This window comes from Dermochelys coriacea, chromosome 2, assembly GCF_009764565.3.
Source record: "Dermochelys coriacea isolate rDerCor1 chromosome 2, rDerCor1.pri.v4, whole genome shotgun sequence".
In the NCBI taxonomy this organism is placed as follows: Eukaryota; Metazoa; Chordata; order Testudines; family Dermochelyidae; genus Dermochelys; species Dermochelys coriacea.
Genome location: NC_050069.1, coordinates 106,425,248 through 106,441,045, shown reverse-complemented (window position 1 = coordinate 106,441,045; position 15,798 = coordinate 106,425,248). Strand labels below are relative to the sequence as shown.

The 15,798-nt window shown below is 41.2% G+C and overlaps 1 protein-coding gene across 9 annotated transcripts in view; it reads left to right on the top strand.

Moving 5' to 3' along the window:
* The first annotated feature begins 5,262 nt into the window (after window positions 1-5,262).
* The window catches only part of SLC66A2 (solute carrier family 66 member 2), a 122,121-nt gene continuing 111,585 nt past the window's right edge, over window positions 5,263-15,798 (top strand). For 2 of the 9 annotated variants that reach the window (XR_005291233.2, XM_043508257.1), the window contains exons 1-2: window positions 5,394-5,620; window positions 7,566-7,919. Coding sequence is in view for 5 of the 9 variants with exons in the window: in XM_043508257.1 (XP_043364192.1) it covers window positions 7,717-7,919 (203 nt within the window). In the remaining 4 variants the exon portion in view is untranslated. Of the gene's footprint in view, window positions 5,621-7,565; window positions 7,920-15,798 lie in introns of all 9 variants that reach the window. The other 7 variants (XR_005291234.2, XM_038391065.2, XM_038391064.1 and 4 more) reach the window with 6 other exon arrangements.

Sequence of the window (15,798 nt, the reverse complement as noted above, 5' to 3'; positions counted from 1 at the left end):
AATATTTTGGATGTTTTTCTACATTTTCAAATATATTGATTTCAGTTACAACACAGAATATAAAGTATTCTATGCTCACTTTATATTATTATTTTTGATTACAAATATTTGCACTGTAAAAATGATAAAAGAAATAGTATTTTTCAATTCAATAGTATTCAGTAGTATTCAATTCAATAGTATTTTTCAATTCACCTCATATAAGTACTGTAGTGAAAGTGCTACTTACAAATATAGATTTTTTTTGTTACATAACTGCACTCAAAACCAAAACAATGTAAAACTTTAAGCCTACAAGTCCATTCAGTCCTACTTCTTATTTACAGTGTCACCTGAAAGTGAGAACAGGTGTTCACTTGGCACTTTTGTAACTGACATTGCAAGGTATTTACATGCCAGATATTCTAAACATTCATATGCCCCTTCATGCTTTGGTCACCATTCCAGAGGTCATGATTCCATGCTAATGACTCTCATTAAAAAAAATAATGTGTTAATTAAATTTGTGACTGAACTTCTTGGGTGGGAGTTGTATATCTCCTGCTCTATTTTACATGCATTCTGCTATATATTTCATGTTATAGCAGTCTTGGATGATGACCCAGCACATGTTGTTCATTTTAAGAACACTTTCAATGCAAATTTGACAAAGTGCAAAGAAGGATCTTAGGGATAATGGTAGCATGACAAATGGGAATGAGGATATGGAGGTAGATATTACCATATCTGAGGTAGAAGCGAAACTCAAACAGTTAATGGGACTAATCAGGGGGCCCAGATAATCTTCATTCAAGAATGTTAAAGGAATTGGCACCTGAAATCGCAAGCCCATTAGCAAGAATTTTTAATGAATCTGTAAACTCAGTGGTTGCACCGTATGATTGGAGAATTGCTAACATAGTTCCTATTTTTAAGAAAGGAAAAAAAAGTGATCCGGGTAACTACAGGCTTGTTAGTTTGACATCTGTAGTATGCAAGGTCTTGGAAAAAATTTTGAAGGAGAAAATAGTTAAGGACATTCAGGTCAATGGTAAATGGGACAAAATACAACATGGTTTTACAAAAGGTAGATCGTGCCAAACCAACCTGATCTCCTTCGTTGAGAAAGTAACAGATTTTTTAGACAGAGGAAACGCAGTGGATCTATTTACCTAGATTTCAGTAAGGGATTTGATACTGTGCCACATGGGGAATTATTAGTTAAATTGGAAAAGATGGGGAAAATTGAAAGGTGGATAAGGAATTGGTTAACAGGGAGACTACAGCGGGTCCTACTGAAAGGTGAACTGTCAGGCTGGAGGGAGGTTACCAGTGGAGTTCCTCCGGGATCAGTTTTGGGGGCCAATCTTATTTAATCTTTCTATTACTGACTTCCGCACAAAAAGTGGGAGTATGCTAATAAAATTTGCAGATGATACAAAGCTGGGAGGTATTGCCAATTTAGAGAAAGACCAGGATATCATACAGGACGATTTGGATGACCTTGTAAACTGGAGTAATAGTAATAGGATGAAATTTAATAGTGAGAAGTGTAAGGTTATGCATTTAGGGATTAATAACAAGAATTTTAGTTATAAGCTGGGGATGCATCAATTAGAAGTAACGGAAGAGGAGAAGGACCTTGGAGTATTGGTTGATCATAGGATGACAATGAGCTACCAATGTGATATGGCTGTGAAAAAAGCTAATGTGGTTTTGGGATGCATCAGGAGAGGTATTTCCAGTAGGGACAAGGAGATTTTAGTACCATTGTACAAGGCACTGGTGAGACCTCACCTGGAATACTGTGTGCAGTTCTGGTCTCCCATGTTTAAAAAGGATGAATTCAAACTGGAGCAGGTACAGAGAAGGGCTACTAGGATGATCCGAGGAATGGAAAACTTGTTTTATGAAAGGAGACTTAAGGAGCTTGGCTTGTTTAGCCTAACTAAAAGAAGGTTGAGGGGAGATATGATTGCTCTCTATAAATATATCAGAGGGATAAATACAGGAGAGGGAGGGGAATTATTTAAGCTCAGCACCAATGTGGACACAAGAACAAATGGGTATAAACTGGCCACCAGGAAGTTTAGACTTGAAATTAGACGAAGGTTTCTAACTATCAGAGGAGTGAAATTTTGGAATAGCCTTCCAAGGGAAGCAGTGGGGGCAAAAGATCTATCCGGTTTTAAGATTCTACTCGATAAGTTTATGGAGGAGATGGTATGATGGGATAATGTGATTTTGGTAATTAATTGATCTTTAAATATTCAGGGTAAATAGGACGAATCCCCTGAGATGGGATATTAGATGGATGGGATCTGAGGTACCCAGGAAAGAATTTTCTGTAGTATCTGGCTGGTGAATCTTGCCCATATGCTCAGGGTTTAGCTGATTGCCATATTTGGGGTCAGGAAGGAATTTTCCTCCAGGGCAGATTGGAAGAGGCCCTGGAGGTTTTTCGCCTTCCTCTGTAGCATGGGGCACGGGTCACTTGCTGGAGGATTCTCTGCTCCTTGAAGTCTTTAAACCACGATTTGAGGACTTCAATAGCTCAGACATAGGTGAGATTTTTCATAGGAGTGGGTGGGTGAGATTCTGTGGCCTGCATTGTGCAGGAGGTCAGACTAGATGATCAGAATGGTCCCGTCTGACCTTAGTATCTATGAATCTAGGTACCAATGTGAGATTTCTAAAGATAGCTACAGCACTTGACCCAAGGTTTAAAAATCTGAAGTGCCTTCCAAAATATGAGAGGGACAAGGTGTGGAGCATGATTTCAGAAGTTTTAAAGAGCAACACTCCGACATGAAAACTACAGAACGCAAACCACCACCACCAAAAAAAGTAAAAGAAAATCAACCTTCTGTTGGTGAAGGTGGCAAAGAGTCCTGTGGCACTTTATAGACTAACAGACATATTGGAGCATAAGTTTTTGTGGGTGAATACCCACTTCGTCAGATGCATGTACACCAACTTCTGTTGGTGGTATCTGATTCAGATGATGAAAATGAACATGCGTCAGTCCGCACTACTTTGGATCGTTATTGAGCAGAACCCATCATCAGCATGGATGCGTGTCATCTGGAATGGTGGTTGAAGCATGAAGGGAATATGAATCTCTAGCACATCTGGTACGTAAATATCTTGCAACACCGGCTACAACACCTGTTCTCGCTTTTGGGTGACATTGTAAACAAGAAGTGGGCAGCGTTATCTCCTGCAAATGTAAACAAACTAATTTGTCTGAGCTATTGGCTGAACAAAAAGTTGGACTGTGTGGACTTGTTTCAGAGTAGCAGCCGTGTTAGTCTGTATTCGCAAAAAGAAAAGGAGTACTTGTGGCACCTTAGAGACTAACAAATTTATTAGAGCATAAGCTTTCGTGAGCTACAGCTCACTTCATCGGATGCATTTGGTGGAAAAAACAGAGGAGAGATTTATATACACACACACAGAGAACATGAAACAATGGGTTTATCATACACACTGTAAGGAGAGTGATCACTTAAGATAAGCCATCACCAACAGCAGGGGGGGGAAGGAGGAAAACCTTTCATGGTGACAAGCAGGTAGGCTAATTCCAGCAGTTAACAAGAATATCAGAGGAACAGTGGGGGGTGGGGTGGGAGGGAGAAATACCATGGGGAAATAGTTTTACTTTGTGTAATGACTCATCCATTCCCAGTCTCTATTCAAGCCTAAGTTAATTGTATCCAGTTTGCAAATTAATTCCAATTCAGCAGTCTCTCGTTGGAGTCTGTTTTTGAAGCTTTTTTGTTGAAGTATAGCCACTCTTAGGTCTGTGATCGAGTGACCAGAGAGATTGAAGTGTTCTCCAACTGGTTTTTGAATGTTAAGAATTATATAATTCAAAATAATATATATAATATAAAATATAAAATATATATAATTATATAATGTCAAGAATTATAACATTCAAAAACCAGTTGGAGAACACTTCAATCTCTCTGGTCACTCGATCACAGACCTAAGAGTGGCTATACTTCAACAAAAAAGCTTCAAAAACAGACTCCAACGAGAGACTGCTGAATTGGAATTAATTTGCAACTGGATACAATTAACTTAGGCTTGAATAGAGACTGGGAATGGATGAGTCATTACACAAAGTAAAACTATTTCCCCATGGTATTTCTCCCTCCCACCCCACCCCCCACTGTTCCTCTGATATTCTTGTTAACTGCTGGAATTAGCCTACCTGCTTGTCACCATGAAAGGTTTTCCTCCTTCCCCCCCCTGCTGTTGGTGATGGCTTATCTTAAGTGATCACTCTCCTTACAGTGTGTATGATAAACCCATTGTTTCATGTTCTCTGTGTGTGTGTATATAAATCTCTCCTCTGTTTTTTCCACCAAATGCATCCGATGAAGTGAGCTGTAGCTCACGAAAGCTTATGCTCTAATAAATTTGTTAGTCTCTAAGGTGCCACAAGTACTCCTTTTCTTTTTGTGTGGACTTGTAGGCTCTAAAGTTTTACATTGTTTTATTTTTGAGTGCAGTTATTTTTTGTACATAATTCTACATTTGTAAGTTCAACTTTCATGATAAAGAGATTGCACTACAGTACTTGTATTAGGTGAATTGAAAAATACTATTTTGTTTTTACAGTGCAAATATTTGTAATTAAAATAAAGTGAGCACTGTACACTTTGTATTCTGTGTTGTAATTTAAATCAATATTTGAAAATGTAGAAAACATCCAAAAGTATTTAAATAAATGGTATTCTATTATTAACAGTGCGATTAATCATGCGATTACTCGCAACTAATTTTTTTAATTGTGCAATTAATCACGATTTTTGAAATCGCTTGCGAGGCCTAGCTTAAATGGAATAAGTTGTCTTTTTTTGGTCTGTGTTTGTACAGTATCTAGCACAGTGGGGTTCAGCTCTGTGATTAGGCATTACTGCAGTAGAAATAATGATTATTATTGGGGCCTTTGATTGTAAACTTTTGGGGGCAGGGACTGTCTGTATTTTGTGTCTTGAACAGACCAAGCACAATGCCAGCTTAAAGAATAATTTTGTTCAAGGATAAAGCACTACCACGTAAATACCAAGTAATTATTTGTATTAATCTGGTTCTTTCAGATGCACTTTCTAAAGCATCTCCCTGTTATGAAGATAGCAGATGTTGCTGGGTGTGTTACAAGCAGCCATTGCAAATCCCACTCAGCAGTTTGTGCTCTCCGACCCCCTTCATTCGGTAAGGGCCCCGCACAGCCCTGTAAATAAAGTGACTGGCACAGGCAGTGTGCCCCCTGTCCCTGCAGGGCGGCGCTCTGTCGGTTCCCGCCGGCTGTGGCCGGCACAGCCCACATCTTGTGGGACACCACCTCGCTCTGGGAAGCGATCCGGTGCCCTCTAGGACCTAGAGGAAACAGGCGCTGAGTCAGAGGGTGGGCCCTTCCCTTCATTGACGAAGGCGCTGCTGGGCATTGTGACGTCACAGAGCCAGCCCCGCGGTCCTGCCTCGGCTGCTGGTTAGTGTCACCCCAGCCGCCCGGGAGGCAGGAGCGGCCGCAGCCAGAGATGGGCGGCTCTGGAGGGACCACAGGGGCCCGCATCTGGTGACCATCCCCAGACGCGTCACTAGTGCTCTGGAGGGGGAGAGACCCAAGGTAAGACGAAACGGGGTGGGGACTCGCAGGGGGCCGGTTCCAAAAGACTCCAGTCCGGGATGGGGTTTAAAGGAGCAGCCTCTTCGCCAGGCTGCCTGCCCTGCCCTGCCCTCCTCTGCGGCCGGAGGAGCTCTCTGGAGTTCGGGCACCCTTGCAGACCCAGCAAGCGCTGCTGTCTCCAGAGCCGAAGTCTCTTCCCCGGGCAGGAAGGAAACGGGGAGGGGGGGGGGGAGAAGGAGGCGTTTGTAAATGTACCATAGATTGAGTAAAAAGAACAGGAGGACTTGTGGCACCTTAGAGACTAACAAATTTATTAGAGCATAAGCTTTCGTGAGCTACAGCTCAATGCATCGGATGCTCACGAAAGCTTATGCTCAAATAAATTTGTTAGTCTCTAAGGTGCCACAAGTCCTCCTTTTCTTTTTGCGAATACAGACTAATAGGGCTGCTACTCTGAAACCTGTCATAGATTGAGTGGCTGTTGTTAATATACACAGGTGCTGCTGTGCCCTCTCTTGGACAGGGGGAGCGTGGGGCTTTAGTTTCTGCTCTGCTAAACAATGAAGGTGAAAAAATGTGAAGAGGGGGACTAGAGGAGAGAAGGGCCAGTCTGAGGGACCAGAGCCTCAGCCATAGATGTGTTGGGTTATGCGTTAGGCTGAAAAGTACCTCCCACTATACAAAAGAAATTGTGGGTTTGTCTCTCCTGCTCCTAAGGAGAAGTCTTACCATAGCCTCTTGGCAATGTTTGTCATTGTTTTGGTTTCTAAGAGTAATTATTTTCTCTTGCTTTGTTTGATTTCTCCAAATCTAATCATTAGTGTTGTGGTGGAGATACGTATTTGTTTCCAGGTTCTTTCTGGCCTCTCTGTCCTACCCCCAGTCCCAGGCTTTACCTAAAGTGAGAGTTGTGTTGGCAACTTGTACGCCTGGTTGAGAGCTACTGTGCTACCTGATAGGCACTGAATGAACCACAGAGACTAAACTTTCTCATTGCTAAAGTTGGTCTTTCCCGATCAATATTGAGGCACAATGACAAAGCCATGTAGAAAATGTTCTGCTGCTATTTGTGCTTTAACTATTTTGTGGTTAGAGGATATCAGTCTCCATCCAGGGCTGTCAAGTCAGTCTCTTTATTACACACTGGTGTAACAAGGCCCCAGAGCGCCCTAGTGCAAGAATAATTTAGGGGACCCCTTCCTGATTTCAAAATACATTCTGCTTTAAGTTCCCCACAGCCCTACTCCCAGCCCCCTTGTTCCCTAACACCTGTGTAGGTCTCCCCAGCCCCAATCTAGTCTCCAGCCCCCTCTACCTCTCCTGTTCCCCCATAGCTCTAATCCAGCCCTCCCACCCCCACCTCTTGCTTAGCTTCCCTCCAGTTGCCTCATGGCCCCCCTACAGACCCACAGTCTCCTCTCGCTCTCCACCAGTTTTGATCCAGTCCTCCCAGCTCTCCCCAATCCTCCTCCTTCAGTCTTGCCCTCAACTCCCACAGCCTAGATCCAATTCCCCCACCAGGTTCTTTTACCTCCCCTCTGTCCCCCATTTCCCTGATTGCCCTACCTGGTGGCTCATGTGCTTGGTCCCCGATAGCTTCATGGTCCCTTGTGCAAGTGCACCATTTGCACTATTATAGCTATGCCATTGGCACTAATTTTGTACAAAAAAATGAAGTAAACAGCAGGAGATGTTTCATATTAATATTGGCGATCCGATGAGGTTGGACACAAGCTGTGTTATTGTAGCACCTGGTAGTTCCAGTTATGGACCATACAACTCCATATGTTTTACCACTTTCGCTATCCCGGGCTAACTTGTGACACCGGAGGCTGTGGCTCTGACCTGATGATAGGCGTGTGGGGCTTGTATTCCTGTTGTCAGATGATATATTTACATTTCCCTCCAACTTGCTTTTTTTTTTTTTTTTTTTTTTTTTATAAAGGTTACATCTGTGCAAGGGATGACGGAAGCATGGCAACACATTGCACCAGGAGGACTGTGTCTGATTAAAATCAACTAAGTCTGAAGAAACAGTGAAAGGGACTCCCTTGTCAGTGGTTGCCCTGGTGCTGCACGGCTTTGTTTTGCCTGGCATGGAGGCAGATGGCTTGGAGTGGCTGGTGGTTCCAATGCACCAGCTGGTTTCCTGGGGTGCAGCTGGTGCAATGGTATTTGGAGGTGTGGTGCCATACATCCCCCAGTACAGAGACATCAAAAGGACACAGAATGCAGAGGGCTTTTCAACCTACGTGTGTCTAGTATTATTAGTAGCAAATATTTTGAGAATACTCTTTTGGTAAGTTGGTAATTAATTTTTTATTCTCTTACAGTGTGTGTTTGTTCTTTTTCTCTCTAAATGATTTCAAAGAAGTGAGGTCTCTGGGGATGTAATATTTGGTGAGACCCACCCTTTAAAGATGTGAAGCAGAATTCAGTCTTGGTGCAAGTGGGTTCATCTGCATCAACTTAGAGCTTATGTACCAAATTCGTTTATCTCTTGTGTCTTCCTGACATAGTTATCAATGTTAATAAGCTGCATTACAAAACTCTTAAGCTAACAGTGGATGCTAACAACAAGCCCACACCTAAAGTAGTTCAGAAATATCTCTTCCTTTCTTTCATCACTACCCTACAAGGTGCTCCATGCAGGTAGGTCTCCATTGCAGTCAGTACAACTCTGCACAGGCAGACCCCCTGCCCTCATTGACTGCTGTGGGGGTCTACCCATGGAGTTCCTTGCAGGATCAGAGCCCAAAATATAAAGAAAGAAAGAAAAGGAGTACTTGTGGCACCTTAGAGACTAACAAATTTATTTGAGCATAAGCTTTCGTGAGCTATGTAAGCTTATGCTCAAATAAATTTGTTAGTCTCTAAGGTGCCACAAATACTCCTTTTTCTTTTTTGCAAATACAGACTAACATGGCTGCTACTCTGAAACCAAAATTTAAAGATCCACTCTTTAAAAAGCAGCCTGACAAGAAGCATTGAAAGAAGGTCCTCCTTTCAAAACAATTACATATTTTTAAAACCTTGTATGCAAAGAACATTTAAAAGCAAATTTTGTTCGGAAATCTAGGTTTTGTGTTTATCAACCAATAGACCTGTCTCGTGTGTGTTCCCACCATGTAGAAATAAATGTTACAAAACTGGAGAGGAATATTTGTTTTTAACTTGGCCACTTCAGCATTAGGAATGTACAAGAATGTAAAAGTGCAATTGATTAGGAAATAACAATAAGAATACTGGAAACTATTCTGAGAACAGTTTGACTAATGGAGCAATGCTGGTGGTATGCGGCGAGCTGACGGATCACGTGCTGGCTCCTCCTACCTGTTTCCAGTTGCTTATAAAGATCCCCAGGATCTTAACTGCAAAGACCAGCCTGGACTCAAATAAGAAGAACTACAAGTCGTCTGCTGCATATGAGTAGAAGAAACGGGTTGTTCTCTGGGACCAGAGGTAGCAATGAGATATAGGGAAGTCATCTGTAGTATCAGAACTGCCTGTGGAATTGGAATTGTACTTAGAGAGGAATGGAAAGAAGGGAAAGAGCATGTGGAAGAAAGGAGGCTCATGTGGTAGTGGAGAATGGGGAAAGAAAGAAACTAATGTGCAAGGGAAACAGAGTAAACAGAACTGTGAGTGATGGGGAGGAAATGAGACGTGAAAAGCCAAAGCAGACAGTATTTTTTTTTTTTTTTTCAAACATGTGAAAATACTTGTGACAATAAAGATAGTCTCTAAGGTGCCACAAGTACTCCTTTTCTTTCCATAATACTTACAGAGAATAGTGAACTAACAAATTTATTTGAGCATAAGCTTTCGTGAGCTACAGCTCACTTGCATCCGATGAAGTGAGCTGTAGCTCACGAAAGCTTATGCTCAAATAAATTTGTTAGTCTCTAAGGTGCCACAAGTACTTCTTTTCTTTTTGCAAATACAGACTAACACGGCTACTACTCTGAAACCTGTAAGTACTATGTATATTTAAGTATTTATCATTAACAGAGAGATGCTGTGCAATTGCTTTATTAAGAGGAGGCCTGTAATCCTGAGGAAAAAATGAGAATCCCTAATTTTTAGTCTATTTTAAGTGCTCATGCTAAGAGATATGTAAATAGCATAAATAAAGAAAAAAACCCACCAAATTTTTAAATTGAAATAAGTTTAAAATTTTTAAACATCTTAGAGTTATTTGTAAAATGAGAAAGGAAACACTTTTTTAAAAAAAAAATATTTGTTTCGAGCAAATGATGTCCTTTCATGCTATTGTTGTTTTGAGTAGTTACATATTCTAACAATTTCTCTGATGGATTCTAGCTTTGTGTCACTCTCTGTGTTCTGATCTTGAAAGTCCCTGCATTGTTGTAAATTGCTTCAATTGAGTCCAAAGTGCAGACCCAGAATGCTATCACAGTTATCAAGTTGGTGTGACCTAGAAATAAAAGTTCAAAGTATGTAATATAGCCACCCGCACTGGGTAAATACCACAGGTTTGACCTTGCAAAACCTTTAGGTTCTGATTTTTTCCACCCTCACTTGCTGTGGCAGTAGTTCCACTGAAATACAATTTAGAGATGAAAAGACCCATATACTGTTCTCTATAAAGCAACTACCATCATACTAAAATAGTATGGTCTTAAGAGGATACCTCACACGGTGAAAAGGTTATGGCATCCATGGTATAGCAGAATGTACAGTGAAATGCAAAGAAAGTGCTTCTTTGGGTGAATACAGTTCTGATTCATATGAGTGATTAATGCACAAAGCAAGATTCAGTTTTTAAAGGTACTCTTGTCTTAATCATGTCAGAGAGCAGCCAGTAATTCATTCTCTCTCTTGTTGTTGTTGTTAAGCATAAAGAAAAGGAGTACTTGTGGCACCTTAGAGACTAACAAATTTATTAGAGCATAAGCTTTCGTGAGCTACAGCTCACTTCATTGGATGCTCACGAAAGCTTATGCTCTAATAAATTTGTTAGTCTCTAAAGTGCCACAAGTACTCCTTTTCTTTTTGCGAATACAGACTAACACAGCTGCTACTCTGAAACCTGTTGTTAAGCATAGTAATTCTTTCATTGTAATCCTACTGCTGATATCACTTTTTATGACCAGCTGGGGCAAGATCAGTACTTGAAACAAAATATGATTGGGTATAGACACTTGAAAATTTATGATTACTCTAAAGGTGTATATAGATAATGATAAGAGTTCATGATAATGATAAGAGGTGGTCCTGCTTTGAGCAGGGGGTAGGACTAGATGACCTCCTGACATCTCTTCCAACCCTAATCTTCTATGATTCATGGTAAAAAAAAGGCCTGTTGGATCATTTGGTCCATCCTCCTGCCAAGACAGGGCTGTTCCCTACAATTCATCTAGTGTTTTTGTCCATTCTATTTGTAAAAGCACCATGGGATGAGACTTCCACCCCACTTTGTAGACTGTTCTACAGCCTGTTACATGCCTCTGTCAAGCTGGTTTTCTTGGCACTAAGCCTAAATTCTTTCCTAAATTGTTTTCCCCTGATCCCTCCACTACTCCTGGTTCTACACTGATGTACTATGCTAATTCCTCCTCCTTTTTGTCTAAGTCTACATTGCGCTCTCTCTCTCCATCTCTCTAGATATATAGACATAGATCTAGAAATATTTGAAGGGTCTAATCATGTTTTTCCCCTAGCTCCAAACATTGCTATACGTATTTAATTATCTTTCCTTTCAAGCAATTTCCTCTAGTCCCCTGATCACTTTTGTTGTTCTTCTCTGAACTCCCTTGAGTTTGTCAATATCTTTCTGGAACTTTTATTCCTGGAATTGAACACACTATTACAGGTGCACCAGAGAGATGCACTCTTAGTGCACTTTTTTGTGATGTATTGCCTCTGAGCACGTTCTCATAAATTGCACTGGCCTTTTTTGTATCTATATCACAGTGCATACTGCTATCTAACTTTGTCCTCACCTTTCAGTAAGGCCTTTTAGATTTACCCTCACGTTCAATATGTGTATCCCCACGTAACTAGCTTGCTTTTTTCCAGAACAAATCTCATTTATTTTCTGCTCATGATTCTATCATGATAATAGGATTCAGTGCTAGTGTAGTGTGCCTGTTTCCAACACACACACACTCGTGCCTGACTCCTGGTTCTTTTCTTTCCCCCACAACCTCCAAAATTGTCTCCCCTGCTACTGCATGAAACCACGCATTCCCATGCACTGTGCCCACTGTACCTCCTCCATAACCCACTCCCGGAATCTGCCCCTCTTTTTTAATTTAAAAAAATCAACTAGTTTTAAAACAGGAGGAGTGTGATCTTCCCCTTGCCCTCCAATCTGCAAATACTCACTAATCTCCATGAAATCTACTGTTAAGTGTTTCTACAGCTAAAGCTGGCATGGCAGGACTGTGATACTAACTCAGAAATTAGTACTAGCACTAAGGGCAAGAATCATGATCCTGCCTCTATTAGATACTACTACTTTTCAAGATTTCCCTTCCAGTTATTCTACTGCCAGTGAAGGAGGAGATGGCTTTTTTTATTTTTGAAGTTAAAGGACTCAATTTTTGCTTTCCTCTTGCCCTCTTTCCTCTAATTCTTCATTTAGGCATTATCAAAGACTGAGAACTTGCGTCTTCACGCAATGACAGTAGTGTGATTTCCTTAACTTTGTCTCTTCAGCATTGTTTCCCTTGCTAAAAATGCCTCTTAACTCACTTCAAAAGAAAAATTTAAAAATAATTTTAACTTTTTTTCCAGAGTTTTCAGCACAGTTCTGTTCAAGCAGCAGGTTTGTTTCTGCCCCAGGACTTTGCTGAAAGGCAGTGTGAGAAGACTTGTACACAAGAAATAATAAATCTGTATTATTATAGACAATAGTAGGCCTGATTCTGCTTTCCTGGTATATGTACAACTCTTATTAAAATCACTAGGCGTTTAGATGTGCAAGCTGTAATGGTTATGGACTAGCTGCGTCACTGTCCCTTCTTTGGGTCTCATGAATGCAGCTCCTACAGGTGGCAGGCCTCACGCCTTTACCTCACTTGGGGTGGATTTCTGCAATTCACCCACTCTCAAACAAGGACATGGTTGACACTCGGGGGGGGGGGGGGCTGTAACCCATACTTTTTGTGTCTCTCTATCCCAACCTGTCAGTGTCTCCCAGCTCACCTAATCGCCCCCTGGCTTTTCTAGGGTCTTTGAGGTTTTAGCTCTCCTTTGATCCCAAGCATAGCCTCTGGGAGGGTACCACATTCTAGCCTAGATGGAGCCAGCTTTGTTGTGGCTCCTCTGAAGCCGAGTACCTGAGACTGACTTATCTAAATCACTGTTTTATGGTTATTTAGCAGCCCTTTGCAGTCTCCTTTGACTTATCTCTAGGCGTGCAAGCAGGCAGCAATACACAATTGCTCTAGGAAACAGTCCTACACAGTTTTCATAAAGGATAGTACAGACATTTCCCCTATTTGTCACACAAGCATCTGACCCAATATGTTGATTCTTAGAAATTACATATTAAGTCTTTGACCCTTTTTAAATAGTCATCTTAAAAAAAACCTTTGACTGCAACATTTTAGACCGACTCTGGAACTTTCATCTTCAGATGTGATGAGCAACCTCCGCCCATTGGGAGTAGCTGACATATGACGTGATTCATGTGACTCAACTTTTTGGGGTCCATGAGTGTGCTGCTGATGAAAATATCTGTGAGCATGAATGGATAAAACGTAGTGTTGTGAATGTGCATGACAGTTACTAGCAATTTATGAAAAAACCTCTGCATTCTAAAAAATTCTCTTCTTCATTAGCATTCTCATTAGTAAGCCAAGGCATCCCCTTCTTGTCTCTGAGTTAGGCTGTGACGGGTAGACAAGTAAAATCCTGTGTGACATTATGGGAAAAGATTTCTATATGCTCACCTTTGGTTTGATGCTGAGGATGCTTCTCACCTAGCAGGGTCAGTCAGATACACAGGAAAAGAAAAGGAGGACTTGTGGCACCTTAGAGACTAACAAATTTATTTGAGCATAAGCTTTCGTGAGCTACAGCTCACTTCATCGGATGCAACGATGTTGCAGATCCTTGGCTGTAGCTCACGAAAGCTTATGCTCAAATAAATTTGTTAGTCTCTAAGGTGCCGCAAGTCCTCCTTTTCTTTTTGCAAATACAGATTAACACGGCTGCTACTCTGAAACAGGAAAAGAAATAACCAATTATTTCTGTGGAGGGACCACAGTGTGTAGGGGAAAGAGTGGGGAGAAGGAGCTTCATTCAACACTGCTCACTAGAAAACATGGTAACTTGTTGTAAAGATCATAATGGGGTATCCTGAGTTGGGTGTACAAAATGTTCCACAGACTGAAATAACTTCAGGGTTTGTTAATATTAGCAGAACAAATATGTGGCCTATGCCAAGGAAAGGAAATTTGAAAAGCTTTCTCTGAAGTAGATGGTAGGCGTTCTAGTTATATCTTAATAAGTAAGGTGAGCCAACAGTAGTCCTGCTTCCTGCTATGCTTAGCAGGCTGGAGTCTTTTGAGTTGTGGTGCAGTCCTTTGTCTCATCAAATTGAGATGTACTAACTGCCATATAAGGTTACCTGTAATTTTCTTTTTTAATTTTTTTTTGTAATTGCAGGATAAAGCACTGTAGCCTTTGCTCCACTAATTTAAAAAATAGAAATGGTTGATAGGCCAAGGCTGGTTTTCCTGAGCTGAAGTGCCCAAGATATCTGTTGGGGGGGGGGGGAACAGAACATGTGAATGAAGGCTCCTGAATAAAAGACCATTTTACTTTATCTTAACTTCCCATATTTGTTCTTTGTCAGCCAAAGAAACACTGAGCATGCAGCTGCAGTCAGTTTACTGCCTGGGTGTGTATTAAAGTCCCGGTGGCAGATCCTTGACTGGTGTAAATTGTCACAGCTCTGTTTGCTTCAGTGGAGTTCTGACAGTTTACACCAGCTGAGGATTATACCCCTGATCCAAGGCCTACTGAAGTAAATGGAAAGATTCCTCCTGACTTTCAGAGGGTTTTGATTATGCAATATCTTGGATGCCTCTAGATGGGTTTAGGGATAAAGTTTCCTGTCAATTTGAATATTTATTTGTATTATCATAATATGGAGAAGCCCTTGTCATAGGCCAGGACTGCATTCTACAAACCCAAATCAAAAAGATGGTTTCTGCCCCCAGGAGCTTACAGTCTAAATATATGACACAAGACAAGAGGTGGATACAGGCACATGGGGTAGTAAAGGGAAAAAAGAGACAATATTGGGAATCACAAGTTGCACCACATTTTTCCCCCCTAAAAGTTCTGGGATATAGTTTTAGTGGGTCACTGTCCTGAAGCCACTCAGCAGTGCGAAAAAACTTCAATCCCTGGAGGAGTTCTCCAGCAATATGTTCACCTTAATTAAAGCTGCTGAGACTGATTTAAGGGACCCTTCCAGTTTTGAATATCTGAAACTATTTTGAAAAAGTTCAGTGCAGACCTCAGCTTTCAGATTACTTTTTGAGCAAGTGTATTCCACTTGACCTCATTTATTTGAATCAGAACAACAAGCCCTGGCTCAAACAAGTCTCTAACAAGATCTTGGGTTCACTGCTGCCTAGGATAGGGATAGAGAGAGAGAGAAAAAAAAAGTGTGTGTGTGTGTGTATAAATAGTATTGCAGTTGTGCCTGGCAATCCCAGTCATTGACCAGTACCCTGGTTGTGCTAGGTACTGTACAAACACAGATTGAAAAAAGATGGTCTCTGCCCCCAAAGAATTTACAGTCTAGTCTGCACAGTGTGAAGAGGAAAGGTAGGCAGCTGCAGTTACATCTGACCTTTCTCCACACTGACTAGTCCTCAGCTCTGATAGTGAGTGATCTAGGGGCATCTACTGTCAGGACTGTTTGAGGGATGGGAGAAACTTCTGCTTCTTAGACTTTATTTTGGCTTTACTGATTAAAAATAATTGCTGGTCACTACTGTAAAGTGAAGGTGAGAAGATACTACTGACCAGCAAAGGAGCCCCCTAGTAGAGAGAATGCCATGGTAGGAGAGTGCAGTGCATATAGCAGCTTTCCCATAGTAAATTGTTACTGAAACAGAAATGCACACATGACTTCCTCTCTTCAGTCACTAGCATTTTTCAGCAAACTTTATTTTGTACAGGAAGAATAA